Raw genomic sequence first — 24,803 nt, 5'->3', positions numbered from 1 at the left:
GTGCCGCGAGGCTCGGCCCCGGCGGCCGGCGGGCTCGCTCCCGGCGCGGTGTGCTGAGCGGGCGGCTCGCCGTCACCGCTGTCCCTCGTGTCTCCGGCGCGAGAACCGCTGCGGTCCCGGACCTTCCCTCAGCGCGAGTAGCCCACGCCCCCGATCCGGCAGCTCCGGGCGGTGCGCCGTGCTCCGCCCCGAGCGGTGCCCGCGGACCGTGACGCGGCGTGTGGGGCGGGGCAGCGCCCGGTGGCGGCGGCGGCGGCGTTAGCTGGGCGCGGACCGGGGCCGGGGGCTGTCGGCCAGCAGGATGCTGGAGATCCAGCTAGACGATGGCGGCGTGGGGGGGTACCCGGGCGATGATTACTGCTCGGGGTCGGTGATGTCGGAGCGGGTCTCGGGCCTCGCCAACAGCATCTACCGAGAGTTCGAGCGGCTGATTCACTGCTACGACGAGGAGGTGGTGAAGGAGCTGATGCCGCTGGTGGTGACGGTGCTGGAGAACCTAGACTCGGTGCTCACCGACAACCAGGAGCACGAGGTGGAGCTGGAGCTGCTGCGGGAGGACAACGAGCAGCTGCTCACGCAGTACGAGCGGGAGAAGGCGCTGCGCAAGCAGGCCGAGGAGGTGAGCGCCGCCGCCCCGCGACCATCTTGGACACGGCCGGGCGGGGGCCCCAATGCAGGGGAGCGGGAGAGCCGAGGGGGTGCCGGGGCCGGCTCGGTTGCGGCTGGGCCACCTCTTGCAGGCCTTCGCTCCGGTACCCCGATCGCCACCACTGGCAGGAGGTCCCTTTTGGCCCCCGCCCCAGCGGTGGACCCGGCTGGAGGGAAGGCGGTGGTGGGGGGGGAGCCCCGGGACAGTGGCCGCCGGTACCTTCTAGAAGCGGAGTGCGGGGGCGGGCCCGGGCCTGGCGAGGCGCATCTCCTCCCGCGGGAGCGCGGGCTCCCGGCCCCGGCAGGCCCGGCTCGACTCGGCTCGGCTCCTCTCCTCTCCTTTCCGCTCCTCTGCCGCACCACGAGGCCGGGGCCACTGCGGCTGAGCTGCCCCGTGACAGTGGGAGGGAAAAACCCCGAACCAAAATAGCTGCAATCCTGTGGAATTATGAATTCATTTTGCAATGCCAGCAGCATGCGGAGGGGTCGGCGTAATTTGTGGTGTAAGAAATAGTTTTTGAAATTTGTGCAGCTGTCCATCATTCTCAATGTCAGCTGTAAGCTGTTTCGTTGGAGCAAGGAATTGCCTTAAGAGTATAACCTCTTATTTTTGAAACTTATTTTTATCTAAACTGTGCCTTGAGTTTTAATAATATTGTTCCCAAGTCAGCACCTGCCGTTTCCTGGGGTGTGGATGCGCTCCCGGGAGAGCCGGGAAAGGGTTGCCCAGCTGCTGTGGTTGTTTGGAAGCGGCTCATGAGAAATCCAACCCCTCTGATGGAGAGGAAGGAGAATCCTCGGGTTACAGGGACTCGGATGTAGATAAGACAGAGGGGGGACGATCTGCACTCTTTCATCTTGCTGCATCTGCACCTGTCCTTGCTGACATACAGAGCATCCTTTCAGCCTTGAAGGCTGGGAGCCATAGGGGTTGCTGTTCATCCTCTTGGAGTGACAGTCTGTGAGCTGGGATAGAGCTTTGGTACTGAAAAAAGTCCATCCTCAACACATAATCTCTTTTTAACTTCCTGAAAAGTGGGGGGTTTCTATCTTTTTAGGTTAAGGAAGAGCAGAAGATTTAAGATTCAGTTGCTTTCCTAGGACTCAAGTTCTGGTTTGATATGGGGCAATTAATAAAATAAAAGAAGTGGTAATTAATGACATAGTTGTTGAACTGGAGAATGTTGTAAAGCACATGCAAGATTTTCATAGACATGTTCTTTTTGCTTAGTAATCATGTGTGAGAAGCTTGGTAACTCAGTGAGGAGGGCAATTGTGGTCCATTATTGTTACTGAAAGCAAGAGGCAGTTAAAAGTTTTAGACCCAAGTTCTAAGTATGTATTAATTGGGCTAAGAAATGATCCTAAAATTCTTTTCAATGCTTGTAGGGATTGATAATTTTTTTTGAGTACATGAAGCTTACTTGTGTTGTGTAGAGACAGCATTTTGCAGCTTCTGAGAAATAACTTTTAAAGTACACTAATTATGGGGAAAAAATGGAACTGCAAATGGGGGTTGGAATAGCCCAGCTGGAAATCATCTTGCATATTTGGACTGTAGTGGATTTCTGTTCTGGGTTTACTGGATACATGATATGTTTTCTGGAAGCATATGTGCTGATAGCTGTTACACTCCCTGCAAGGAAACTTGGGAACTATGGCATAATACCATTTACCAATGGTGTTTTTAAAAAGTGAGATTTTAAAAAGTGCCAGTGGTGATGATGAAGGTACTCCCTCATCCTTAGACACAGCTCAATGTAAGTAGAAGTGTCTGAAAGGGGACTTGTTATCAAAAATTAATAGATAATGTGTTTCTTATAAGAATAAATGAGCATTCTGCCTCTACAAACCCCCTATTACAAGGTCATATATGAAATACACAGCTGCTGTTTTCCTCAGTATATAACAAAGTATGTTATTTATCTGCACCTGTTTCCCATGCACTGCTTACTCTGCAGTAAATTACATGTTACGGGGGTGAAAATCTGTGTGTGATAAGGAATTCTACTGTCTACCAGGTAATTGTACACAATGAAAAACCAGAAAACTTTTTTGTTCCCAGAATGTGCATTGCTGCTCAACATGTGCTCATGTGCTGCTCTTCCCAGAATGTGTCCATTGCTGCTGTTTCAGCCGTGCCATAAGTGACCACTAGTCCATCCAAACTCTCCAGCACCATCAGTTTCCTGGGCTGTGCCTCAAGTCTTGGGTGGGATCTTCAGTTCTAACTGGGAAGATCCTCCCCTGGATCAAACAGGATTTGACCTCTGGTTTGATTGCTCTCTGTGCATGAGTGCCAATTACAACAATTAAATTGACACTGAGAGATTGGAGGTGAAAAACAGATCTGTTCTCTTGCAATATACTTGCAGTTGATCAAAGAATCTTGAGTTATAGTTACTTTGTATTAACTTATTAAATTCAAAGTAACTGGAATCACAGGTGGGCATTGTTCTGGCATTAAAATGTGCAGACCCTGGGAATGAGAAACCTCTGAAATCAAGGGCAGCTTCAGTAGCAGGCTCAACCTGGTATGCTTCACCACCACCAGATTTTTCTCTTGCCTCTTGGCAGCACTAAAGTGAAAAAATGCAGTCAACAAATTTGCAATGTAGTGTTCAAACTTAATAGCCTGGGCACTGGGATTGTGGCACAGTGCTTTGTAAAGAGTGAATTGGGTTATTTTAAGATGTATTTAAGAAGTGCATGCTGTTTGCTATGCTGTTTGGTTGTTTCTTTGGGGTTTTTTTGTCCCATACTTGACTTCAGACTGACAGATGGCAGGGTTAGATTGGATGTTGGGAAGAAACTGTTCCCTGTGAGGGTGGGGAGGCCCTGGCACACATTGCCCAGAGAAGCTGTGGCTGCCCATCCCTGGAAGCGTTCATGGACAAGTTTGAATGGGGCTTGGAGCAATGTGGTCCAATGGAAGGTGTCCCTGCCCATGGCAGGGTGTTGGAACAAGATGGTTTTTAAGGTTCCTTCCTGCCCAATGCAGTTGTATGATTCTGTTCTCCTGTTAAATATTTATAATGAAAGAGTATTTGTAGTGAAATTTGTAGTGTCTGCTTTCAAAAGTCATTGGAATTGTATTATTCTGAGGCCAGAACTGTGGATTTGGTTCCTGTGAATATTCTCTGCCCTTAGGAAGGCTTGCTGGTTAGCAAGTGTGAGTTAGCATCACAGAACTTTGGAATTTCATCTTCGGGCATCAAATCTCTGTGCAGCATTTAGGGAAGATTGGCTGGACACAGATAAAAAACAGGAAAAGCGGGAGAGTAAATAATGATTCTTTTTCTGTTAGAATGGGGTTTGATGCTTTCTGTAAATATTACAGCCAGAAAATGTTCTGATGGGAAGGAGACTTACAAGTTAGTGTTCCCTCTGCCTGGTTATTTTTAGGACGTTTAAAGGGTTGGAGTGATAAACTGGTTTGTCTCGAAGTTACTGAGCAATTCCCACAGCTTCAACAGGGCCAGGATTGTATATTCCCTCTGAAAGAATTGGAAAAAGTGAAATGCTGATGGGTATTTGTTTACCAAGTTGCATTCACTCAATAACATGCACTTGCAGTACAACTGCCTCTGGGAGCCTTGTTAATTAAAAAAACGTTACAAAAAAACCTAAAACACTTCATGCAGTTTGTGTTCTCTGTTTCCCTGCCCTGTTGTGAATTTCCAGCACCATGGAAAGTCAGAGTTTAGTGTGGGGAGCACCGTGTGACTGGAGATTTCCTGTGTGCTGGGGATACACTTGGTAGATTGAGTTTGGGCAGGAGAGATGCTGGAGCCAATTTGGCTGCTTATCTGGGCCACCTGCAGCCACCTGCCTTAGACCACGAGCCACAACTTTGGACCTGTGGACCTGTGCTGGAGATGAAGTTCTGCTTCTGCTCTCTGTCTCTGGAACTCATATGAAAATCAAGTGCCTGTTTTCTCCAAACTTTTGGTGCAGCTTAGTTTTACTTGTGGGTATGCACACATCTCTGGCTAAAGTTAGTTAAATCTCTGCTACTTGTAGTGACTAGTGAGGTGTTTTTCTGAATGCTGTGGAATGTCTGTTGTGGCTTATTGGGAAAAAATAAAGCCTGCCTAGATACCCTCGTGAGAGCTCACTGGTGCCATGAAGGATGAGCAGCAATGACATCTGGATGCTAGGAACATCTTCCTTAGGCAATAAAGAAAGGAATTGTCTCTATTCTGCTGTGTTGGCTGCTCACTTCACTTTGGATTTGGGACTTCTCCTGCTGTCAGAGCTTGTGATGAGTATGGAGAAGCTTAGGTGAAATGAATTCTGATGTCAGAGCAGGTGGTGGATGATAAGGTGCTGCAGAGCCAGGAACTGGGTCAAGCCCTTGGGCCCCTGCACACAAATGCAGTTTGATCTCCTCAGCACCAGGATGGACCATCCTGCAGTGCTTTTATCCAAAAAGCTGTTCTGCCCTACAAACACTTAGGGCAATATTAATTTTCATTATTGTTATCTCCATGTCTCTTTCTTTTCCAGGTGCTTAACTGATCTCTAGTTTTATGTTTCTTTGTTTACTTTTGGGTTGCAAAGTAGACAGGTATGAGCAAAAAGACCAGCCGTATTTGCAGAAGAGTTAATCTTTCAGTTGGTTTCCTCTGAATTAAGCTAAAACAGCAGTAGCAAATCTAGTAATCCTATTAAAGGTGACCTATGTTACTGGAATAGAATTTGGCTTGTACCTTCTTTTCCTTTGTAATTTACTGTTGGGAAACCTGTGAATTATTTCCCTAATGTGTGTTCATTTTTATTACTTCTAAATACCTCTCTCCTCTTGGGGGGGGGTTGTTACATATCCTAGGTGGAGAAATGGGAGCAGGAAAGTGGTGAAAGCTGAGCCAGTGCAATGTGATGGGGATTTAGCCCTTGGTTGTAATTAAAAGGGTTCATCAATAAAGCTTTAGCACAGAGTGCTTCCAGCAAAATCCTATGAGGAGATGGAGATTATACCAGGAAAAGACTCTTTGTTGGAATAATTTCCAATAGCCTCCAGATGGAGCAAGTGAAAGTGCTGCTTCCCAGTTCTGTTGCTCATTGTCAGTGTCTGTTAGGACTTCTTTTCCTTTTTTATTCATTGTGAGATTATATTGTTGTTCTGAAAAAGGTTTCAAAAATAAATCCACACATTTACAAAGCAGGTTGTTTTATAAAAAGTTCTCAGAATCCATAAAACAGGTTGCTGGGTGAGTGACTAAGGGATATCAATGTTTAATTGACATCTCAGGAGGAAACACATACTTAAAAATCTAAACCCTTGAACAATTAAAAAAATAATTTAAAAAAAAGAAAGTACATGTTTAGCCTCTGAGATGACTTCTTTATAGTGGAAGAAGGGTGTTGGCACTGTTGGCCATTTCTAGAAAATTCCGTGCAAAACAACCATAAGTGGAAAAACCCCCAAACTCTTATTACAGTAAATTTGAGTAGGAAGAGGAATAGAATTGAAAGCCTAGTTACAGGTTGAAGGCACTGCAGAACACTGAGTGCCGGGAAGCAAGAAGTGGCTAAAGTGTGTTTTTTTCTATAAATACAGGTATGTAGGAATGCAAACTGAGTTACTGCTTCCACGAATTTAGTTAGCAGTTTTAAAAGTTTGCAAGAATCATAAATAATGTGACTTTTAGTCACCTGCAGAGAGGATGCAATTTCTAATGCTGCTGGCTCCAGTGTTCTTGCTAGTAATTCCAGTAAAAGCAACAGGGAATGTGCAAAAGGAGTTTACCCCGAAAAAGCAGTAGGGGTTTACCCTGAGAGTGCAGCAGTGCAGATTGGTTCATGTGCAGGATTTAACAAAATAATCTTACTGAGCATTTAAATGTGTTATTTTCCCTGAGAGTTTTCACCAAAAAATATTCTTACCAGTGTCTGTCTCTTTTGGAGTAAAACAAAGCTTTAATTTATTAAAATTGAAAATTAAATTGAAAATTTCATGCCCCTAAGGAGTGGCGTTTGTGGAGAGAACACTTCCCCCATGCAGAAGGCAGAGGGAGAGGGATTTTCCTCCCGGTATCCATGCTTTTAGACAGAGGAGGTTTCTCCAGCCAATGTGCATGTGCTGGTGGGCGTGGACCTAAGGAGGATTTGGAAAACAGAAGGAGTGGGGGGGGGGAAGGTGAGAAGCAGAGCCTGGTGAGCTCTTCACAGCTCCTGGCGCTTCCTATGGGCTCCTCTTGGCCCCTAAACATTTTAAAAGGCTGGATTAAAGCCTGCTTGCCTTAATTTCCTTCTCACTGTCATCCTTAGCAGTTCCAGATCCAGGGCTGCTCCCAGCCTTAGCCGTGCTCATGCAGCTCAGCTATTGGGTTGGTGTTCTAGTCACTGAACTGGTTGGTGCAAATAATGCTGTACTTCTGGCTTCCTTGGATGGAACTGTTCAGGAGTAATGTAACAAGACTTGAATTTTTGGGTTTGTAAGCCAGGCCAGGATGTGTACTGCAACTGGTGGGATAGCTTTGCAGTACTGTGCCCTTGTGAGCCTTGTGGTAATGTTTCTGGCATAGGTATTATTTTAAAATATGTGATTGTGGAAATAAAATTTTCCTTCTGTGACATCAAATTAGCAGGAATCAAAATTCAGCCTGGCACAAAGAAGACCATCATTGCTCAAGATGGTGATGTTATATTGGTTTAGAGAACTCATGTTGGACCATAGTTTATATATTTATTATGCATTAAAGATAACATAAGTTTCTAATACAAAAAAGATTCTTCAGTTTGATTAAATACTATGGTGCTACTTACAGTACTTAAAAATTCCTATTTCTGAATTTATAATTCATATCCCCTCAGTTTATATTCTCTCAAATTTCTGTTTTTGTGAGGAGAGGAAGGGTCGTGGTAGGGCAAACCCACTTTACATGTAGTTATCATCTGTGCCTCTTCTCCACTTCTTCCCTATGCAGAAGTTCATAGAGTTTGAAGATGCACTGGAACAGGAGAAGAAAGAATTACAAATCCAAGTGGAACACCTTGAATTTCAGACTCGACAGCTGGAGCTGAAGACCAAAAACTATGCAGACCAGAGTAAGCAAAGCTGTGCACTAGACACCATTATACACATGCCTTCCCCACACATACAGTGCTACTTAAAAAATAATCCTAACACTTTTTTTGTTTTCATATAATTTGTGCAAAGCCCAAAAGGTCTGGTTGTCCCTTACTTTAATGTCAAATTCTGAGCTTTCCAAAGGGTGGGATGTACCCACACCAGTTCACTAGAGGCTACATTTCTTTTCCTTTGTGGTCAGTCTCTCCAGATGCAAGGTACAAGATTTGGGCCTTTGGAACCTGGTTTCCAGTTGCTCCTTGTAGAATCTTCTGTTCTTATAAAAATCATCACATTAATTAGTTAGTTAGTTACTTAGTTTGTGTATCTGTTTTTACAAATAATTCCTTAATATGTGCAGTCATTGAAGTTCCCCTCAGAATTTGTTGGTGTTTTGTTTAGTACTTCTGCTCCTTCTGTAGGCGGAAGACCCAGTCCCAGAGGACAATAAATTCTTGCCAAACTAAGATGCTTAGAGGGCACCAGGCGACTGCTGAAAGACTTCTGTGGTTTTATTGCATTTGTAGTGCAAAATCGCTGGTATTGGGAATGTACAAGTGCCATCAACTAAGTTTGTAACAAAGACCAAATACCACAATTCTGCTTCTGTTTGCTTTATTCAGTAGGTGTAAATTAATTTCTAAAATAAAAATAGGCTTTGTTTCTCAAATAGTTTATTTTGAGAGCCAGTTGTGTGTTAGCTGATAGTAGGGATCTTCTCTTGGCAGTTTCTCGACTGGAAGAACGTGAATCAGAAATGAAGAAGGAATATAATGCTCTACATCAGCGTCACACAGAGGTAGATATAATCTTTCTAAAGAAATAAACTCTTTGTCTCTATCCACACGACTGTATCATGTCAAAGAATTTGGCTTTACAATCCTAGTGATGACTAGAGCTTCTGAACTTTGGGAACATCAGAAACACCTGACTGGAGGGTGTAAAGAGGTAGGAGCCAGGCTGTGTTCACTGGTGCCCAGTGGAGACAGCTGGCACAAACTATGACACAGAAAGCTCACTCTGAACAAAGACTAAATTACTTTACTGCAAGGACAGTGAGCCCTGGCACAGGTTGTTCAGAGGCATGTTGGAGTCTCCTTTGTTGGAGATGGTCGTAAGCCACCTGGATGTGATCTTGTGGCAACCTGCTCTGTGTGGTCCTACTTCAGCAGAGGGTGGACTGATGGACGTTAGGATATTTCTTACAATCTCAGCTGTTCTGTGGTGCTGTGCACAGTGCCCTGCTACCTCATCCCATTGCCAGTGAGCCTCAAGGCTTATGTTGTTTTGGGATATTCTCCTCCAAGGCTCTTTGGTTATGAGGTTCAGCTGAAGTGATTTCTGACACTATTTGCTGACAAATTTTCTATCAGATTAGACTGTTCACTTACATCATCAGCTTAGAAGGCAACAGTAAAACGGAACTGTGCAAAAAAACCCAGGGAATTGGAAATGGATGCCATAGAAAATTAAACAAAAGCAGAAAATTAATTAAACAAAAGCAGAAAAGATCCTTCTCATCTGTTTGCCTCATTGATTTTTCTCTCTCATAGATGATCCAGACCTATGTGGAACACATTGAGCGATCTAAGATGCAGCAAGTTGGGGGAAATAACCAAACTGAGGGCAGTGTACCTGGGAGAAGGTAGGGCCATGACCTCGCCATGTAACACATATCACCTGGGAACTTACACACTGAGTGCGTGTGTTTGAGAGAGAAAAGAGAGCAGGACCTTTCTCCAGGGACACAGATTGTAGCTGAAGCTCTCTTTTAATGGGTTCTGGGTGAGTTGTGGATACTTCATGTTGAGGAGCTTTCTATGTTGTTTTATAAAGGTGAGGCTTCATCACGCTGCTGTTGATGGGGCCTCCAGAAAACATGTTTATATTCTTAGGTAACATGTAAGAGTTTATCTGTAGAATGGATGGAGGTGTCAAAGTGTCTGTGTGTGTGTGTCTGTATCTTTGTATGTGAGATAGGCAGCAAAACCATAGCAATTAAATAATTGGCCATTACAGTATTTTTTCACCTGTTCTTCTTTCAGAGGAAGCTTTCTGTCAGTCACCAAAAATCCTACTGATATCCAGGAAATGGGTTTTCCTCCCTTTCTGCACTGTTTGGATTCTGACTAGAAATAGATTATCTAGGATATAGGAATCAATTGAGAAAAACAAACCAAAAAAAGCTATACGTCAGCTTTCCTAGGCAGAAGAGACTGGCAGGAGGGGTGTAGAAAGCTTGAGAGGACATGGTGTGAAAAGAACCAGTAGTTTGTAGGTGCTTATCTGTTCATAAAATCTCCCTTACCCGATTATTTTCTTCCTTCTCTTCTATCCCTCACAGTCTAGAAATAGAGTGAGCTCCTAGAACATGAACTGATCCTAGTGTTAGAGATGGAATAGGATAAGTGTGTTAGGCTTGTTTCTCTCCCAGTTACACTTCTGGAAGTAGGAATATATCTGTGGAAGTGCTTACACAGTAAAGTTTAAAAGTACCATAGGCAAAAGGAAACTTGGGGCATCTCTCTTTTAAAGGGTGAGTCCTGTGTGCACCTGCCAACTTTGAGTCGTAGAATCATAGAATGCCCTGAGTTGAAAGGGAGCCACAAGGATCATTGAAGTCTGCCTCCTGAAATGGACTGTAGAGTATAAATGGTTTTTAGTTTACTTCCTTTCATAAAAGTGTAAAAGATTTTCCTTCCCTGACTCTCAAGCTGATTTTAATTACGGCTTTATGTTAACATTCCATGAAAGAGCTGCCCAGTGAAAAGTGTTGCTGGTTGTATCTACAAAACTGCCAGTAGTGGTGAAGAGCAAAATTTTCATCAAGAATTACCTTTTCATGTCAGAGAAATTAGTCTTTTACTCTTTAAGTGTGGCATATTGCTAATGTCCTTGGAGAGAAACACTGTATGTCTGTGAAAAGCCCATGGTGCGGCTGTGATCCAAGTCTGTCGGAGCTACCAGTGGGAAATGGGAGCTTTTCCTGACTTTCCAGCTTTGCACTGTTTGTGTGTGTGTGCGTGTGTAGCTCTGTTTGTTGTGCTTGTGCACAAGCACACCTGGGACAGGTGTGTTTTGATGTCGTTACACAGCTGGAGGGAGGAGCACCAGTGTTTGTGGATCTTAGTGCACTGGGTGGGGGGACAGGCATAATTTCTCATGACCTGTGAAACAAATTTGGGTACATTAATTTAAAATAAATGGGACTAGGGAGAAGTTTGTGCCGCAACTTTCGTGGGGCTGGTGTGTATCAGCGGCCTTCCAAGAGGTGTAATGAGTTTGTACCCACCTCCACATGGTGTGGGTGGCAGTGCACGTGTACCTTGTGTCTGTGGTAGGTTATATGTTTGCATGACATTTGCTCTCTAATGGTTGTTCTTTTTGTCTCGCTTTTTGTGGGATTGCTGCTGTTTGGCTGTTGTTTGTCACTGTAGTCATCGCCAGTCCTGGAGGAAAAGGTAAATCCTATTGCTGTGTCATTGAACTTCATTAATCCAAATGTTGGAGGTTGCTGTGGAGTGGTGACAGTGTGATGCTGGGAATGTATTGTATTCTCATATTTGCTCTCTGTGTCTATTGGCACCTGTGCTGGACTTGCTGGTTCAGGGATACAGAGGGAGCCATGGAGCTGGGATGACACAGCAGGGAGAAGCTTGTGCATGCAAATGCAGAAGACACACAAGTTTGGATCAGGTGTCTGGGATGGGATGTTTACACTTCGCATCTCCTAATGTTTTAAAAAGTCATGGACTTGTAGACCTGTAGAGTCATAGAATATCCTGAGTTGGAAGGGGCCCATAAAGATTATCAAATCCGACTCCAAGAAATTTCTTGTCTCTTATTTTACTCTAGAGAGCAAGCCATGCTTGATTTCTGTGTGGAGCAGAACAAATGTCAATGTCAGTAGGTTTCCAATGGCACTTTTGTTTGATGGTTGGGCATGAGTGCTGTGCCCAGAGCCTTCATAGAAACTAGTTCTCCTCTTTAAATGCTGTCTAAGAAACTGTAGTTGTATGTTCTGTAAACTTTAGGATGTTGCTTATAGAACATCGTAATCCCGGGGTTTGGCTACTATAAACCTTTGATGAGAGTGTGCTGTTCACCTTGTAACTCAAAGTGGAACTGACAAGTGTTGAGACTCACCCAAGATGAGTCCTGGAAAGATTTGGGTATATGAGGGTAACTGCAGCACTCAAAATTAAGAGCAGCCCTGTGGATACTTTAAATTTATTTGCATTTAAATTAGGTTGCCAACTCCAGGACTGCAAAACTGGAGTTATCTCTTCTGGGCTGTTTGTTCTTTCCCCTTTTCTGGGAGGTTTTGAAGAGGCTTGAAGGTGTTTCCAAAGAAACTCGGCAAGGAAATTTCCTAACAGTCTGTGCTAAAATTCTTTCCTGAAGATTCTACAGCTTCTGATGCTACAGAGACCCTGTGCCTCTCTCTTCAACAGGGGCTGTGAAATTCACACATTTCCCTTCCATTCAGTGGCTCCTGTATTTCCTTGTGTGTTAAGTGTGTATGTGTTTGCATATCAACAAAAAAAGAAAAAGGGAAAGTATAATTTGATGTCTCTCAGCATACTTTTGGGGCATCTTTTACATCTCAGTGTTGTCGATGAGTTGTGTCAAATCATTCCAGCATAGTCACCAAGATATTCTGGCTGCACTACTGGTTTGGAAAGGACTGTTCTGCAGTTATAGGAAACTTTCTCCTGCTCCATACACCCGTGAAAGCAAGACTGTCTTAAAACTGTCATTCAGTCCTGAAGAAAAGGAAAGATACAAAACTAATGGTTAAAGCATCTCAAAAAATGGCCCAATTTTTTTTTCCCCATAAAAAGAGAGATTCTTTTTGAAGTAGACTCTTGGGGACCCTTGGGTTTTTTCTTAAACTGTAAAACTAGGGATTTTTTGATTTTGTGGCATGAAGTGGTTCTGATTTCTAGTTTTGAATCCCTTCATAATCTCTTACACATAATTAACTCTACTTTCTGTGGTGCTTGTATTAGTGCCAGGGTGAAGATTTCCTAGGAGGGGAAACATTTGCCTAGTATGTTATTTAGAAACTTTTGTAGAAACTTGAATCTCAGCTGTTAGAAACTTTCAGGGTCTTGGAATGATAGCAGTGGTGTACCTACAGCAGACAGGCAGAGATCCTTTGGCATCGTGACCTAGTCGGAGCAGGTATAAGTAGCAGGTTACAGTCATAAATTGGGATTTAGACAAACAGCAGTGGAATATTTTCACTACACCTTCAGTCATTATTTACGTCACAAGCAGCAAGATGCCTTTAGTAGCAGAAAGGAAAAGCTACAAGGAAAATTACAATTCCTATCACATAGGAATCTGGGTTTGAGTCTGTGGAGAATGACAGAATCATTAAGGCTGGAAAAGACCTCCAAGATCATCAAGTCCGACCTTCAACTGGATACCCTCATGCCTATGAAGTCATATCACAAAGGTCCACATCCACACACCTTTTGAATGCTTCCAAGGATTCTGATTCCACCACTGCCCTGGGAAACACATTTCCATGCTTAAGCACTCTTTCAGTGAAGAAATGTTCTGCGATATCCAACCTCAACCTACCCTGGTGCAACTTGAGGACATTCCCTCTTGTCCTATTGCTTGTTACCTGTGAGAAGGTTAATGTTTTATCAGTGATCTGTGTTCCTCCAAAATCCAGTTGCATGCATCCTTTCTAAGAGGGTTTGTGTATGAAACTTCCATGTACAAGTCTAGTATCTTCAGGAGAGGATTTTAATGCAGATTCCTAGGACAAGTGCCAAGCCGGCCACACTGGAAACACCTTTCTGCCCCATCTTGCCTATCCAGGACAGGCCACAGTTGCTTATTCGAGGTGGGCACTGATGCAGCAGCGTAGCGAGCTGTGGTGGCTGGGCAATGCTGAGAGTGAGAAGGCTGGGCATTGTGGTTTTTCTCAGCAAACATTGTCTCCTCTGCTGGACACTCCATCTCTGTATGTCCTGAAAGAGCTGTTTGGTGTACCATCCCCTGTGTTAGTGTGTTTGCTCTGTGCCAGGGACCCTGTAGAAATTGTTTGCCATGGTCATAGGTGAGATGGCTGTGCTTGTTTCCCAGCCTGGGCATGACACCCAATGCTGATGATCATTACAGAAAGGCACATGGAGTCTGCTGTTAGTGACAGCGTGCTACAGAAGGGCAGGTTTCATCACACCCCCACTATTAAGCAGAAACCTTGTGCAGGAGTAGGTGAGGTACGACTGAATCCAAGTGTGGGTGCACGTCACACAGAGAATGAATTTACTTCAGCTCTGCAGGGATTGGAGTCAATCAGAGATACCCTGAACCATTTGCTGGGTTCCGCAAGCTGCTGCCACAGCCTTTCCACCTCCACTGCTTGCTCTAGATTTTCTCCCACTGAAGCTTGGTCTGAAAATCTGTGCCAGCTTTTATGTTCAGAATCAAACCTGAAGCTAGCGAGTCACTGCAGTTGCCAGAAAGGAGAGGATGAACAGAACACAGAGACACCTAGAAATATGCACAGTACATTCATTTGTTTAGTTTCTGAATTGCAAGTGCATTGTAATACGGGTATGGAGCAAGGTCAAAGAGTACAAATACTCTCCTGCTTAAAATTGGAAGTGATCTAACCCTTCTGGTTCCTGTTAAAACTCACCAGATTTGGGGTGGAATGTCCTAAGTTTCATGTAGATGACACTTAAAAGCCTTATTCCTCACCCTGTGATGACTTCTCTAGAAGCTATGGAGCTTTTATTTATTTTTTTTTTTTTTTTTTTTTTTGCTGTGAGAGTTGTTTGCTGTGGCTTATTTTCCTCCAGTACCTTTGTTTCTCAGAAGAAACAGTGACTTAAATTGGTTGGTGTTTCCCTGCACTTTCATGTTCCTCCAAATTTCTCCTACTGGTTGAGCAGTCAGTTGTACCTGTTATGGCCACTGAACCCCTCCCTCTTAGAGTTTCCCCAGGAGGAAGTATTACTTCAGCAGTAACACTATGGGACTGATCAGCTGGCACCAAGGAAGCGTGGGAGCTGGGAGTTCAGACAGCTGCCACGTGAGGATAACTGTTGCAGTCCAATTTCTAGTGACTAGTATTTCACATACACTAGTGTGCTGTTTGTTTTCTGTCAGAACCTTGTACACGGCTAACATACTTTCCTCTCTCTCCCTGTTTATCTCTTTAGCAGAAAGGAACGTCCCAACTCCCTGAATGTCTTCCCCCTCGCTGATGGCATGGTACGTGGGCAGATAGGGGCCAAGATCATCCCAGCACTGGACCACTGGTGCCTGAGTGACCTCGGCCAGCTGCAGTCCAACTCCAGCTACAAGGTTTTCTAGACCATCACAGAGCAAGGGTTTCCCACTCTCGCTGTTGATAACATCTCACATTTTCATTAAGCTATAGACAATCTGTATCTGTAACCCTTTGCAGCCTCTCCCTATATGTTTGCTCCCATAGTAGCTGTGCTGGAGGTGGGAGGGTATTCTGCAGATCTGGCATATGGTGCAGGAAGGATTTGACACAGCTCCTCATGCTGCTTTGTCTCAGGGATAATCTCCTTTACTTGGCTGGCCCCTAGCTGAGAGGTATGTGTGTGGAGGCAGTTAGGGATTGAGTGAAGAGAAATCCTTCACTTCTCAATAGCTTATTTGGAAGAGGATATGATGGAGCCTGTCCCTTCTCTCCACTTGGATAAGAGCAATGGTTCTGCAACTCAAGTGGGGCCATGCTTTGGGTTGCATTTGCCCTTAAGTGTTTGTTACTTTTGACTGATCTGGCCTTCCTATCTTCACTGGAAAGGGCTCCTTCTTATCCTGTCTGGATGCCCAAGTCTTGCACTGTGTTTCAAAGTCTTATGTTCCTCTTACGTCTGGTCACTGCTCTAGACTTGCACTGTCTACCTTCAGTACAACTATCACTGTTACTGCTCTGCCTTCTGCACCAGGTCTTCCAAAATCGTTATAGCATTGCAGCTGCACTGGAGTAGCTCATGGTGCTGCCTGATGCATCTTGTGCTTTGCTCTGCCATTCCGGGATCTCCGCTCCACTATTCGGAGATTGGTCTGAGCTCCGAGGCCCAAGTGGTGTGCTCTGAGCTGACAGCTCACTGCAGCTGTTAACAGATCAGCCTGTGCATGGTGACCCGCATTTCCCATGAGCTGTATGTGTAGGCTTTTCAAAGTCTTTGTGCTCAGGATCCTGCCAAATTCTTCAAATAATTTTCCACAAATGCCTGGTGACAGGTCTGAGAGCCACTGGTTTCTCTGCTGAGCCCAGCTCAGTGTGTCCACTGGTATCTCACAGAGCTTCTGTTCTACTTCAAAAGTGTCTGATTAAACTTACTTTCACTCTGCTTGGAATTTGTAGAACATCAGCTGTTTTATGTGTCATATGTAAGGGACTGGTCTCCTTTTGAAAAGTTGTGAATCGCTGATCCTGTAAACTACATTGAGGCAGTAAAGGCAAGGAGGAGATAAAAAAAAGAAATTCCCAGCTTGTTGTACCCGTTCTACATGTCTCCAGATACCATGAATGGGCTTTCACATGAGACTCTACAGAAGTGGCCTTTTTGATGTGTAGACAGTTTCATAATTTACTCAGAAAACAAAGCAGCAAGTTAATTTTTTTTAACACTGCATCTGTAAAGCAGCCAGGCCTAGCACAGCACAGGTGTCAGCACTTTGTCAGCTCTCTGCCATTGTGGAATTTGGAAATCCAAAATACCTTTGCCTAGGATGGAGAGTTGGAATTCAGTCCTTATTGTAGTGTTAGAGGCACAGAATTTTGGGAAATGTAGCAACTTGCAGAGTGCCATTCAGATCCTACAGTCATTTCTGGAAAGCTCTGCTTGGAATTAGGGAATAGCAGTGCCACAGTACGATAACATAATGGATGGTGGAGTGAATGTGTTTCTTCAAACTAGTGCTGTGCCAGCATAACCAATATGTACAGACCCCAGCCCACCTCAAATCAGTTATTCCTCAGGCTCTCCAGTCAGTGCTGCACACCTTGGTGTGAACAGACCTTCCAGTGTTCAGGCTGGGCAGCGGGGGTTAGTTTTTAGAGAAGAGTTGGGTGGACACTGTGGTTAGATCCATCTTCCACAGCCTTGCTAAGGTCTAATTCTTTACATGGTCCCACTGAGAACTTGAAAAAGAAGTACCCCAGCATCTGTATTGCAGGGGAATGCAGCAGCAACCCAGATAAATGGGAAGCTTTGTTGTCCAAGTTCAGGTAATAAAGGTTGTTCTGCTTTGGACAGGGAAGACACCCTGCGCAGGGGTTGGAACTATGTGGTTCTTAAGACCCTTTCCAACCCAAACCATTCTGTGATTACTGACTGGATCTCTTAGTTATGTGGTGGTGGTGGTATCAGGCCACCACCTGATAAAAAAATCACCACCACAAAAAAAAAATCTGGTTCCAAACAAGTTCTGTGCAGAGCTAGCAGCGTGCTGCTCCAGATGTATTGTGCTGGGATTCCTGCTGGTGCTCATTAGGGAGACTCAGAGTGGAATGCTGGGAAAAAGGAGTCTAGATGGTGTAGTGAACCTCTGGAGCTTATGCTGTGGAAGACTTGGATGGGTAGTCTGTTATGGAGAATTTCCTGAGTATGGAGAAAATTAATGAATAATTAAAGGATGTGATTAAGTGACTTGCTAGTATGGAATTGTTATTTTCCTCCTACAAGCTTCTTGCACACTCTGTGACTGAAATGCTACCTCTTAAATCCTCTGCATGACTGACTTCTCAGAGATGGGGCTCATGCCTCCCTTGCCTCTTCTTCAGAGTTCTGATATTTTGCTGACATCACTCACACATGACTCGCCTTCCCAGTATGTACCTGATTATTTTCACTAGCTTTCTTTCTTCATGGGACTGTGCTGTACTTACATAAGTGTCCTTGTTTACTTTTTATTACTATTTTAGTTGCTGTTGTTATTTTATTTTTGCATTCAGTTGTACATTTATTTTATACAGTGTTTTGGAGATGAAAGTCCTTAACGTTTTTGTTTTTATGTACTATACTTTCAGTGTTATAACCATACAATTATGGCTTCTCATGGTGACATATGACTGCTATGAATGTTGAGCCTTTACACAATGCATTTTGGAGGTCACTACTACACAGTTGATGTTTAGGAGGTTGACAGGTATGGCTGTAGGTAAGTGGTGGCTGTGGAGATTATTCTTTGGGTGAGCTATGGGTTTTGGAGAATGCCTTCTGTGCTGGCGAGAAGAGCTATACTCTTAGTGCAATATTTAGCATTAGCAGAGCACTCAGACAGTAGTAGGAATATACCAGCTTCTGGGGTGTGAAGAGGAGCACGTTGGTAGTATATACGTTTGGGAGAAATTTCTCCAGTGCAGGTTGGAAAGTTGATAAAGGATGTTTTCTAGGTAAATACAAAATTCACATCTATAACCAAAAAGTAGTGAAAGACCAGGGTAATTACTTATTCTTGTGTTCAGGGTAAGGGGTAGATTATGTCAATAAACAAAGAGTTACAGGATATTGCTGATACAAGTATCACCCTATAGACACTGATGATCCAGGGCTTTTGAATGGCATCTGGTTGATAAGAACAAGGAATGACAAGTGGAGTGGACCTACCTGGGTCTCTCTTACACAGCTGAGATGCTTCTGAACTTTAGTTATTCTCATAGACATAGATTCGGTCCAAGAACATCCCTGAATTCTTTCATCCAACAGCAGTTCTATTTGAGAAAAGAGGTTTTATAGTTGCACTTCACACTTGATACTCTTTGCCCCTTTGCACATCTGAAAGTACAGAAGACAAACTGCAGTTGAGGTAGTCCAAAGCTTATTGGAGCCTATTCATTATCAAAAATCCCATTTGATTATTTGTTTTCTTTTTATACTAGGAAAGTAGTTCCTAAACCAGTAATATGAAGTAGAAGTGGGAAGTGGGGTTTTCACATGAAGCAGCCTGAGTGCAAAGTTCTCATCTGTCTTGATGCTAAAACCAGCATATGTGCAGAGAGATGGTTTGGATAGTCATGTGGGAATGTGGATGCTCTTTGGACTGACAATGTGGAAAATAGACAAAATGTGGATTGCATTTAATGGCAGTGCCTTTTTTAAAGAACTGAGTTTCCAATATAACTGTGCAGATAGCAGTGTAAACCCTTTGACTTCCATGGTGCAGTGTGCAGCAGGGCATTCTAAGATTAGCATACAGAGGCCAGTCTAATTGAAGGAAAATCTTAATAAAGTTCCAGATTTAACAAAAATAAGGCTGCAAAGGGTTAAATCACCATTTTTTCAGTCTTCTCACTCATCCCATGTTGGACTTTCTTGTCATGTTGTGAAGCTGTTATTAGAACAAGAGTATGAGACTTCCAGATGACCAAAGTGGAACTGTGTCACAGCTCCAAGGCTGGGGGGCTCAGAGCAGCCTTTGAGCAGAACCAGGCTCTCTCTATCACAAGAGGTGAGAGGCCAGTGGTGAAGATGAAAGCTGGGTCTGGAATGCAGATGCCAGATGCCACTCCACCCAGTTGCATATAACTCTCAGTGTTAATTATGTCACCTCCCTGCAGGCAGTAATTAGAGCGGGCTGCCCTTATGACTCAGGAGATCTCATTTGGGTCTGAGAGGTCACTGCTCTGGTCAGGGCATTCCTTGCCTGACTGAAGCAGTGCTGCTTTAATTGACAAACAGCCCACAGTGAAAAACTCTGACAAAGCCTTGAAAACTCCCTGTTACTCAAGAGTGATGGTACAAGAGCTGTAATGTCTGTTAGAATCAAGAGCTGTTTTTCATATTCCATACTGAGAATCCATCTCCTGTGCTCATTGTTCACCTTTCTGAATTCTTGCGTATTGTTATCCTGCCATTTGGAAGTGGGAGACCACACCTGTTTCTGCTGTGTTCTCAAGCTGGACCCATGCCTTCCTTGGTCTTCATAAGGTGGTTTGGAGGCATAGGTCTCCTGCATCAGACAAGCCAGAGCAGCCCAGATCGGTGTCCACTCTGCTTCTGCAGTTTAGTGGCAAAACCAGTTTAGTTTGCTGTTTCCTCATCCAGGTGCGTTGGTGCCTTACACTAATGACATTTGCCAAGACTTCTAAGAGGCCACTTCAGATCCTTCCCAAGTGATATCCATATTGCCTTCCAGCCTTGGGAAACACTGGCCTAGTTTGTTGCAAGTGCCAAAGCCCTTCAGCTTTCACTGTGGTCAGTATGAGCTACAGTGCTTTTCAGCTGTGATAAGGTCACCTTTCTTGAGATCACATACCAGTGTGATTTGTGAAGACCAGTATTCTGTAGTGAAGGAGGAAAGTTTTCATCCCTTTCCACAGGTGGGATTTGCTTATTGAGTTCAGCATGAGAACTCGCTGCTTCATTGTGGTGGTAGTGCTTGGTGTCACCAGCAAACAATGGGACATGTAACTGGTACAGTGAGCAAGAACCATGCTCATAATGCTTTAGGGCAGCCATACACCAGCAAATGCGACTTACTGAAATACATAATTATGCTTTTCCCTTTCTCTTCTGCCATCCTGGAATTGCCACAGTGCCCGCAAGACGAAATGTCTGAATCTGGGCAGTCCTCAGCAGCTGCCACACCAAGCACCACGGGAACCAAGTCTAACACTCCCACGTCATCTGTGCCCTCTGCTGCTGTCACCCCTCTGAATGAGAGCATCCAGCCCATCAGCGAGTACACCAATGGCACCAGCAAGAGCAATAAGAGGGCACGGGAAAAGCGGAACAGCCGGAACATGGAAGTCCAGGTCACACAGGAGATGAGAAATGTCAGCATAGGTATGGCATCTGGAGCTCAGGTACTTGGTCACTAACATAGTTGACTTCTCAGTACTTGTGTCTCTCTCTTATAGGGAGAGGCTGGGAGACTGCACTGTAGGTATAGAATTTGAGGAAGCCTGACTTGGGAAGGTACATGAATGAGACAGATTTAATTGGATATTAGCAGTTTTCTGCGTAGTAAATTTTTGAAAACATCACTTGTATGAGTAATTTCACAAATTCACAAGATGGGAACAGGTTACTGTGTTCAGTTCCCTGCAGTGACATGCATTCATGTCATGGAACCTCTCTCATGAGTGCTCAAGTTACGTCTTACACTGAGCTTTTGGGAAGCTATTTCTGGACCTCATCAATATGACAGTTTAAAGCTTATATTTAGTTTTCTCTGTGGATTTATTCATAAGTATTTTATATCCTGTTGTTCAAATGCCAAATTTGTCAGTGAGATTAAATAATTATTTTCTCTCTGTGCTCTTTTCCCATACTTTGATTTGCTTAAAACAGTTGTATCCAGCTGTTTTCCCAGCTAAATGAGCTAATTTCTTTTAGCCTCTTTTGCATATAAGAACATTCCCAAATCTGTGGGAGTTGTCACAGTTGTTTTCTCTCTGTTTTCCAGAGTCCTTTAGTAATTTGAATTCATGATTTCTTGTCAAGAAAGCCACCATCTAAGCTTTAGCACCAGGCTGTTAAATAAATAAATGATGTAATGACATGATAAAAGGCCCTTTAGCTGTGTCCATCTAGTGTCTGAGCAGATCTACCCTGGATTGTGAGATTTGCAGTGGCCATCAGAAGTGAGAAGTGATCTGTTTTACAGGTCATAAACTTAAAATACAGAAGGACACTAAGATTTATTAAAGGTCATTAGGATAATCTGCAGGAGCACAGGGGTAAACATAGGTCTCTGAGGTTGGCATCTGAACCAGTTGATGATCTTTTTACCCAAGTTATTTCTTGGGAAGCAGAAGTTTTAACTAAATTATTACTGTAGCAGAAATTCCTCTGCTAATGTTCACAAGCTGGTTCCTAACAAAGACTGTAAAACAACATGTAGCATCTTTTGCTGTAGCATTGAATGATAACTGCCATGCCTGACTCCCAGTCTGTATTTTCCTAAGGGGGTGCTCAGGGTCACAAATGTCCATTTGTTCGAGGCTAGGATAGTTGTCCATGGAAGCATATGGGTTCTTCACAGCCTGCTGTTAGACTGTGGTCTGGCTGTGATACTGGCCGAGGCAAGCCCATGAAGCACTTGTATCAGGAAAGCTAAACATTGATGTCAGTAGTCTGAATGCCCTATAAATACCCTGATTTTTACAATTGCTGCTTCACAAGCTCATTTACAATCAACAGTTTTCTTGGGTCAAGGTCATCTCTTTTTTGTATGTGTGCAATTGTGAAGTAGAAACTTTTTTTTAATTTCATTTTCTTGATGGAAGTGATATTGTGGAATTTGCTCAAAGCAGATAGTTATGGCTTCCGTATGTGCTCTGCATATTCAACTTTTCAGCTATTTCTCACCTCTAATGCAAAATCAATTCTCCATACTTAGAAGTAATGCACATACTTGAATTTTAATCATGTATTTTATACATCTGTAATTAAAATGTCTGTCAGTGATGCACATGCCTCAGAGCTGAGCTACCAAAAATGGTACTCACAGGTATTTGCAGAAAAGCTTCCCAGCTTGATAAAGCTGAGAAAGGCTGTGTTTGTGTTAGACCTGCTGGGTGTGGATGCCTGCTTTGGCAACAGATCTGCATCACACTTTGTCTTCCAGCCTGGGTTTGCTGCCAGCTGGTGCACAATGCAAGCCTGAAAGAAATTACACTTCAGTTGTCATGAACTTTGTATATTTGGCTACTGAGATTGTCTGGAAAGGTCAAAAGTGTCACATCTAAGTTCTTTGAGGGACTAATATAATTCACAAATTAGGTCGTTAATCCTTCAGGAATTCCTTGTGTGAACAGACACTGTATTCATGTTGCTTGTTCAGAATAGGTGCAAGTCTGAGCTTTTGAAGAATTTGGTATCCAATAAATAGGACTTGACAAGAGGAAGAAATTCCTTATTCTTTAAATATTGGCTTCAGGCTGTAGATTACACACAAACCAGATTTCATTTATCGGTTTTGAAGACAAGTTTCACTGTAATGGGTATCTAAACCAGTGTAGACTTGAGAATTTGTATTGAAAACCTGCTTCTACTAAAGCTAAATAGTGCCAGTTCCTAACAATAGTAATTTCTATGAAGCTGTACAGAAAATCACTGTGTTGCCTTCAATCTCAGCTAATGCTGTATGGGGATGGAGGAGTTTTTTTATTGGCTGATAAAAAGGAAATTTTGGAATTTATTTAAGTGGATAAAATATTTCTGCTTTTCTCATTTTAGTGAATATTCAGAACAATGACTTTAGTAATGCTCTGGAATGGGGGTGGGAAGGGGCGATGCTTATGGTGTTCCTGCTCTGGAATTGAGAGACCACCTTCAACCACTTTCTGTTCTGATTTTAAGACTTTGAACACGGCACCAGGAAATTTTCACACTTTGATATTCAAAGCTATAAAAGTCCCTTCAAGAAACACCAGTCTCTGAAAGTCCCGATCCTGTATGTGATATGTACTGTCTTACCTAGGAATGGGCAGCAGCGATGAATGGTCTGATGTGCAGGACATCATTGATTCTACCCCAGAGCTGGATATGTGCCAGGACCCTCGCCTGGAGCGTGCGGGTAGCAGGTACTGATTGTGACTTTTCCCTGTGTGCTCTGTCACTTGGCTTCACGAGGAATGAGGAATGGATGCTCTGGCTTATAGTGAGCTGACAGTGCAGCTGTTTGAGACAATCCATATATTCTGCCTAGTATCAGAGATCCTGACCTGCTTTGGGTTCTCCAAAAGGCAGATGCCTGCTCATGATCTGCAGGAGGATGTGTAGTGCTGACCCAGGACTGGGCTTGTTTGCCTTGCTGGTCAGGGAGTTTGGAGAGATGATGGAGCAGCAGAAGGTTTAAGACAAGCAAAGAGAGCATGAGTTTAAGCTGTCAGGAAGAGGGAAAAGGTGCATTTGTCTAAGAGCTTGGTTCTGAATTCCATTTTAAAACATCAAGATTTTTTTTAGTTCTAATTTTTTCAAGTGTTTGAGGAGTAGAGGCAGGGCTGTCCCCCAAGGGAAGACAAATAGAGGTAACTTCAGCAATCCCAATCCCACAGGCTCTGAGCAGGATGGCTCAGATCACTGGTATTTGATCCCTGTCAGCAGCCCCAGACAAAGCAATGGTGTGAATTTGGTCCCAGTGCTACCCACGAGCAGCAAGAGACAAGACTGAACACAGGTTCATCTTAGCAAAGAACTGAAGGCATAGGCCTGATGTCAAAGGGAGCCCTGGGCCCAGTGGGTAGGTGCAGTTCCCAGGCAAGGCTGGTCAGAGCAATTGTGACCCATCAGTGCACTGAGGAGTTAATACAAATCCTCAACAGTTTTCAGAAGAATCATCAGACTTCTACTAAATTGCTCTGCTGCTCTGGTCCCTACCCATCACCCATTTTGTTCTAAAATGCACCACATTTCTGTGAAGCATAGGTTATTGATTTGTTTTTACTAAAGTTTACCTTTTACCCTTGTCCAGTGGGTAATTTGGCACTGTATCAGCAAACCCCCCCCCCCCCCCCCAAAATCTTACAGATATGCAGAAAATACAGTACCCTGGCAGAGTGAAGGCAAGATTATCTCATGGTCCCAAGCCGGACTGGATTTGCCTACCCTATTGAGAAGGGTATGAGCAGCAGTAACACCTGCATTTCTCAGCTGGGAAGGCACACACAGTTAAGCTCCCCTTGGGACATGTAGGATGCCTGGACTATTTTTAGGGTCAGGAGGAATCTAGGGATTTGAAACCGCTCTGCATGGAGAAGACAAAAGTGACTGATGAGATCAGATAAAAAATTGGTCAAATCCAAGAGAAAGAAGGAAACAGAGAGGATTGATGCACCACAGTTCTTCAGGCAGGAATCTCTGCTCCAGGTGGTGAGACTGAGCTACAGTCTGAGGTAGTCTCAGTCAGATACTATTGAGAGCTGAGGAGACAGAGCCTGCCTTGGACTGCTGACATGTGTGCTGCTCTGAAAGCAGAGTGCTTTCATGAAACATATAACTCTGAAAGCTGAATGCTGAACAGGAAAGTTCAGTCTGAATTAGGTCTCCAGGTCAGACTGAGTGCTGGTTTCTCTCATCATTTGTGCTGACCATCGGGACTGTGTGAACTGATAAATTAC

At 43.8% G+C, this 24,803-nt stretch overlaps 1 protein-coding gene across 4 annotated transcripts in view; it reads left to right on the top strand.

Moving 5' to 3' along the window:
- The first annotated feature begins 287 nt into the window (after nt 1-287).
- MAPK8IP3 (mitogen-activated protein kinase 8 interacting protein 3) overlaps nt 288-24,803 on the top strand; it is a 57,220-nt gene continuing 32,704 nt past the window's right edge. For 2 of the 4 annotated variants that reach the window (XM_062503845.1, XM_062503846.1), the window contains exons 1-7: nt 288-619; nt 7,581-7,701; nt 8,452-8,522; nt 9,277-9,368; nt 14,917-15,058; nt 20,274-20,523; nt 23,165-23,267. In XM_062503845.1, the coding sequence (XP_062359829.1) occupies nt 302-619; nt 7,581-7,701; nt 8,452-8,522; nt 9,277-9,368; nt 14,917-15,058; nt 20,274-20,523; nt 23,165-23,267 (1,097 nt within the window). In that variant the 5' untranslated portion in view covers nt 288-301. Of the gene's footprint in view, nt 620-7,580; nt 7,702-8,451; nt 8,523-9,276; nt 9,369-14,913; nt 15,059-17,776; nt 17,897-20,273; nt 20,524-23,164; nt 23,268-24,803 lie in introns of those variants that run through there. The other 2 variants (XM_062503844.1, XM_062503847.1) reach the window with 2 other exon arrangements.

This window comes from Cinclus cinclus, chromosome 16 (assembly GCF_963662255.1).
Source record: "Cinclus cinclus chromosome 16, bCinCin1.1, whole genome shotgun sequence".
Lineage (NCBI taxonomy): Eukaryota > Metazoa > Chordata > Aves > Passeriformes > Cinclidae > Cinclus > Cinclus cinclus.
Note: the sequence above shows the minus strand (reverse complement) of the source record. Positions and strands in the feature narration are given on the sequence as shown.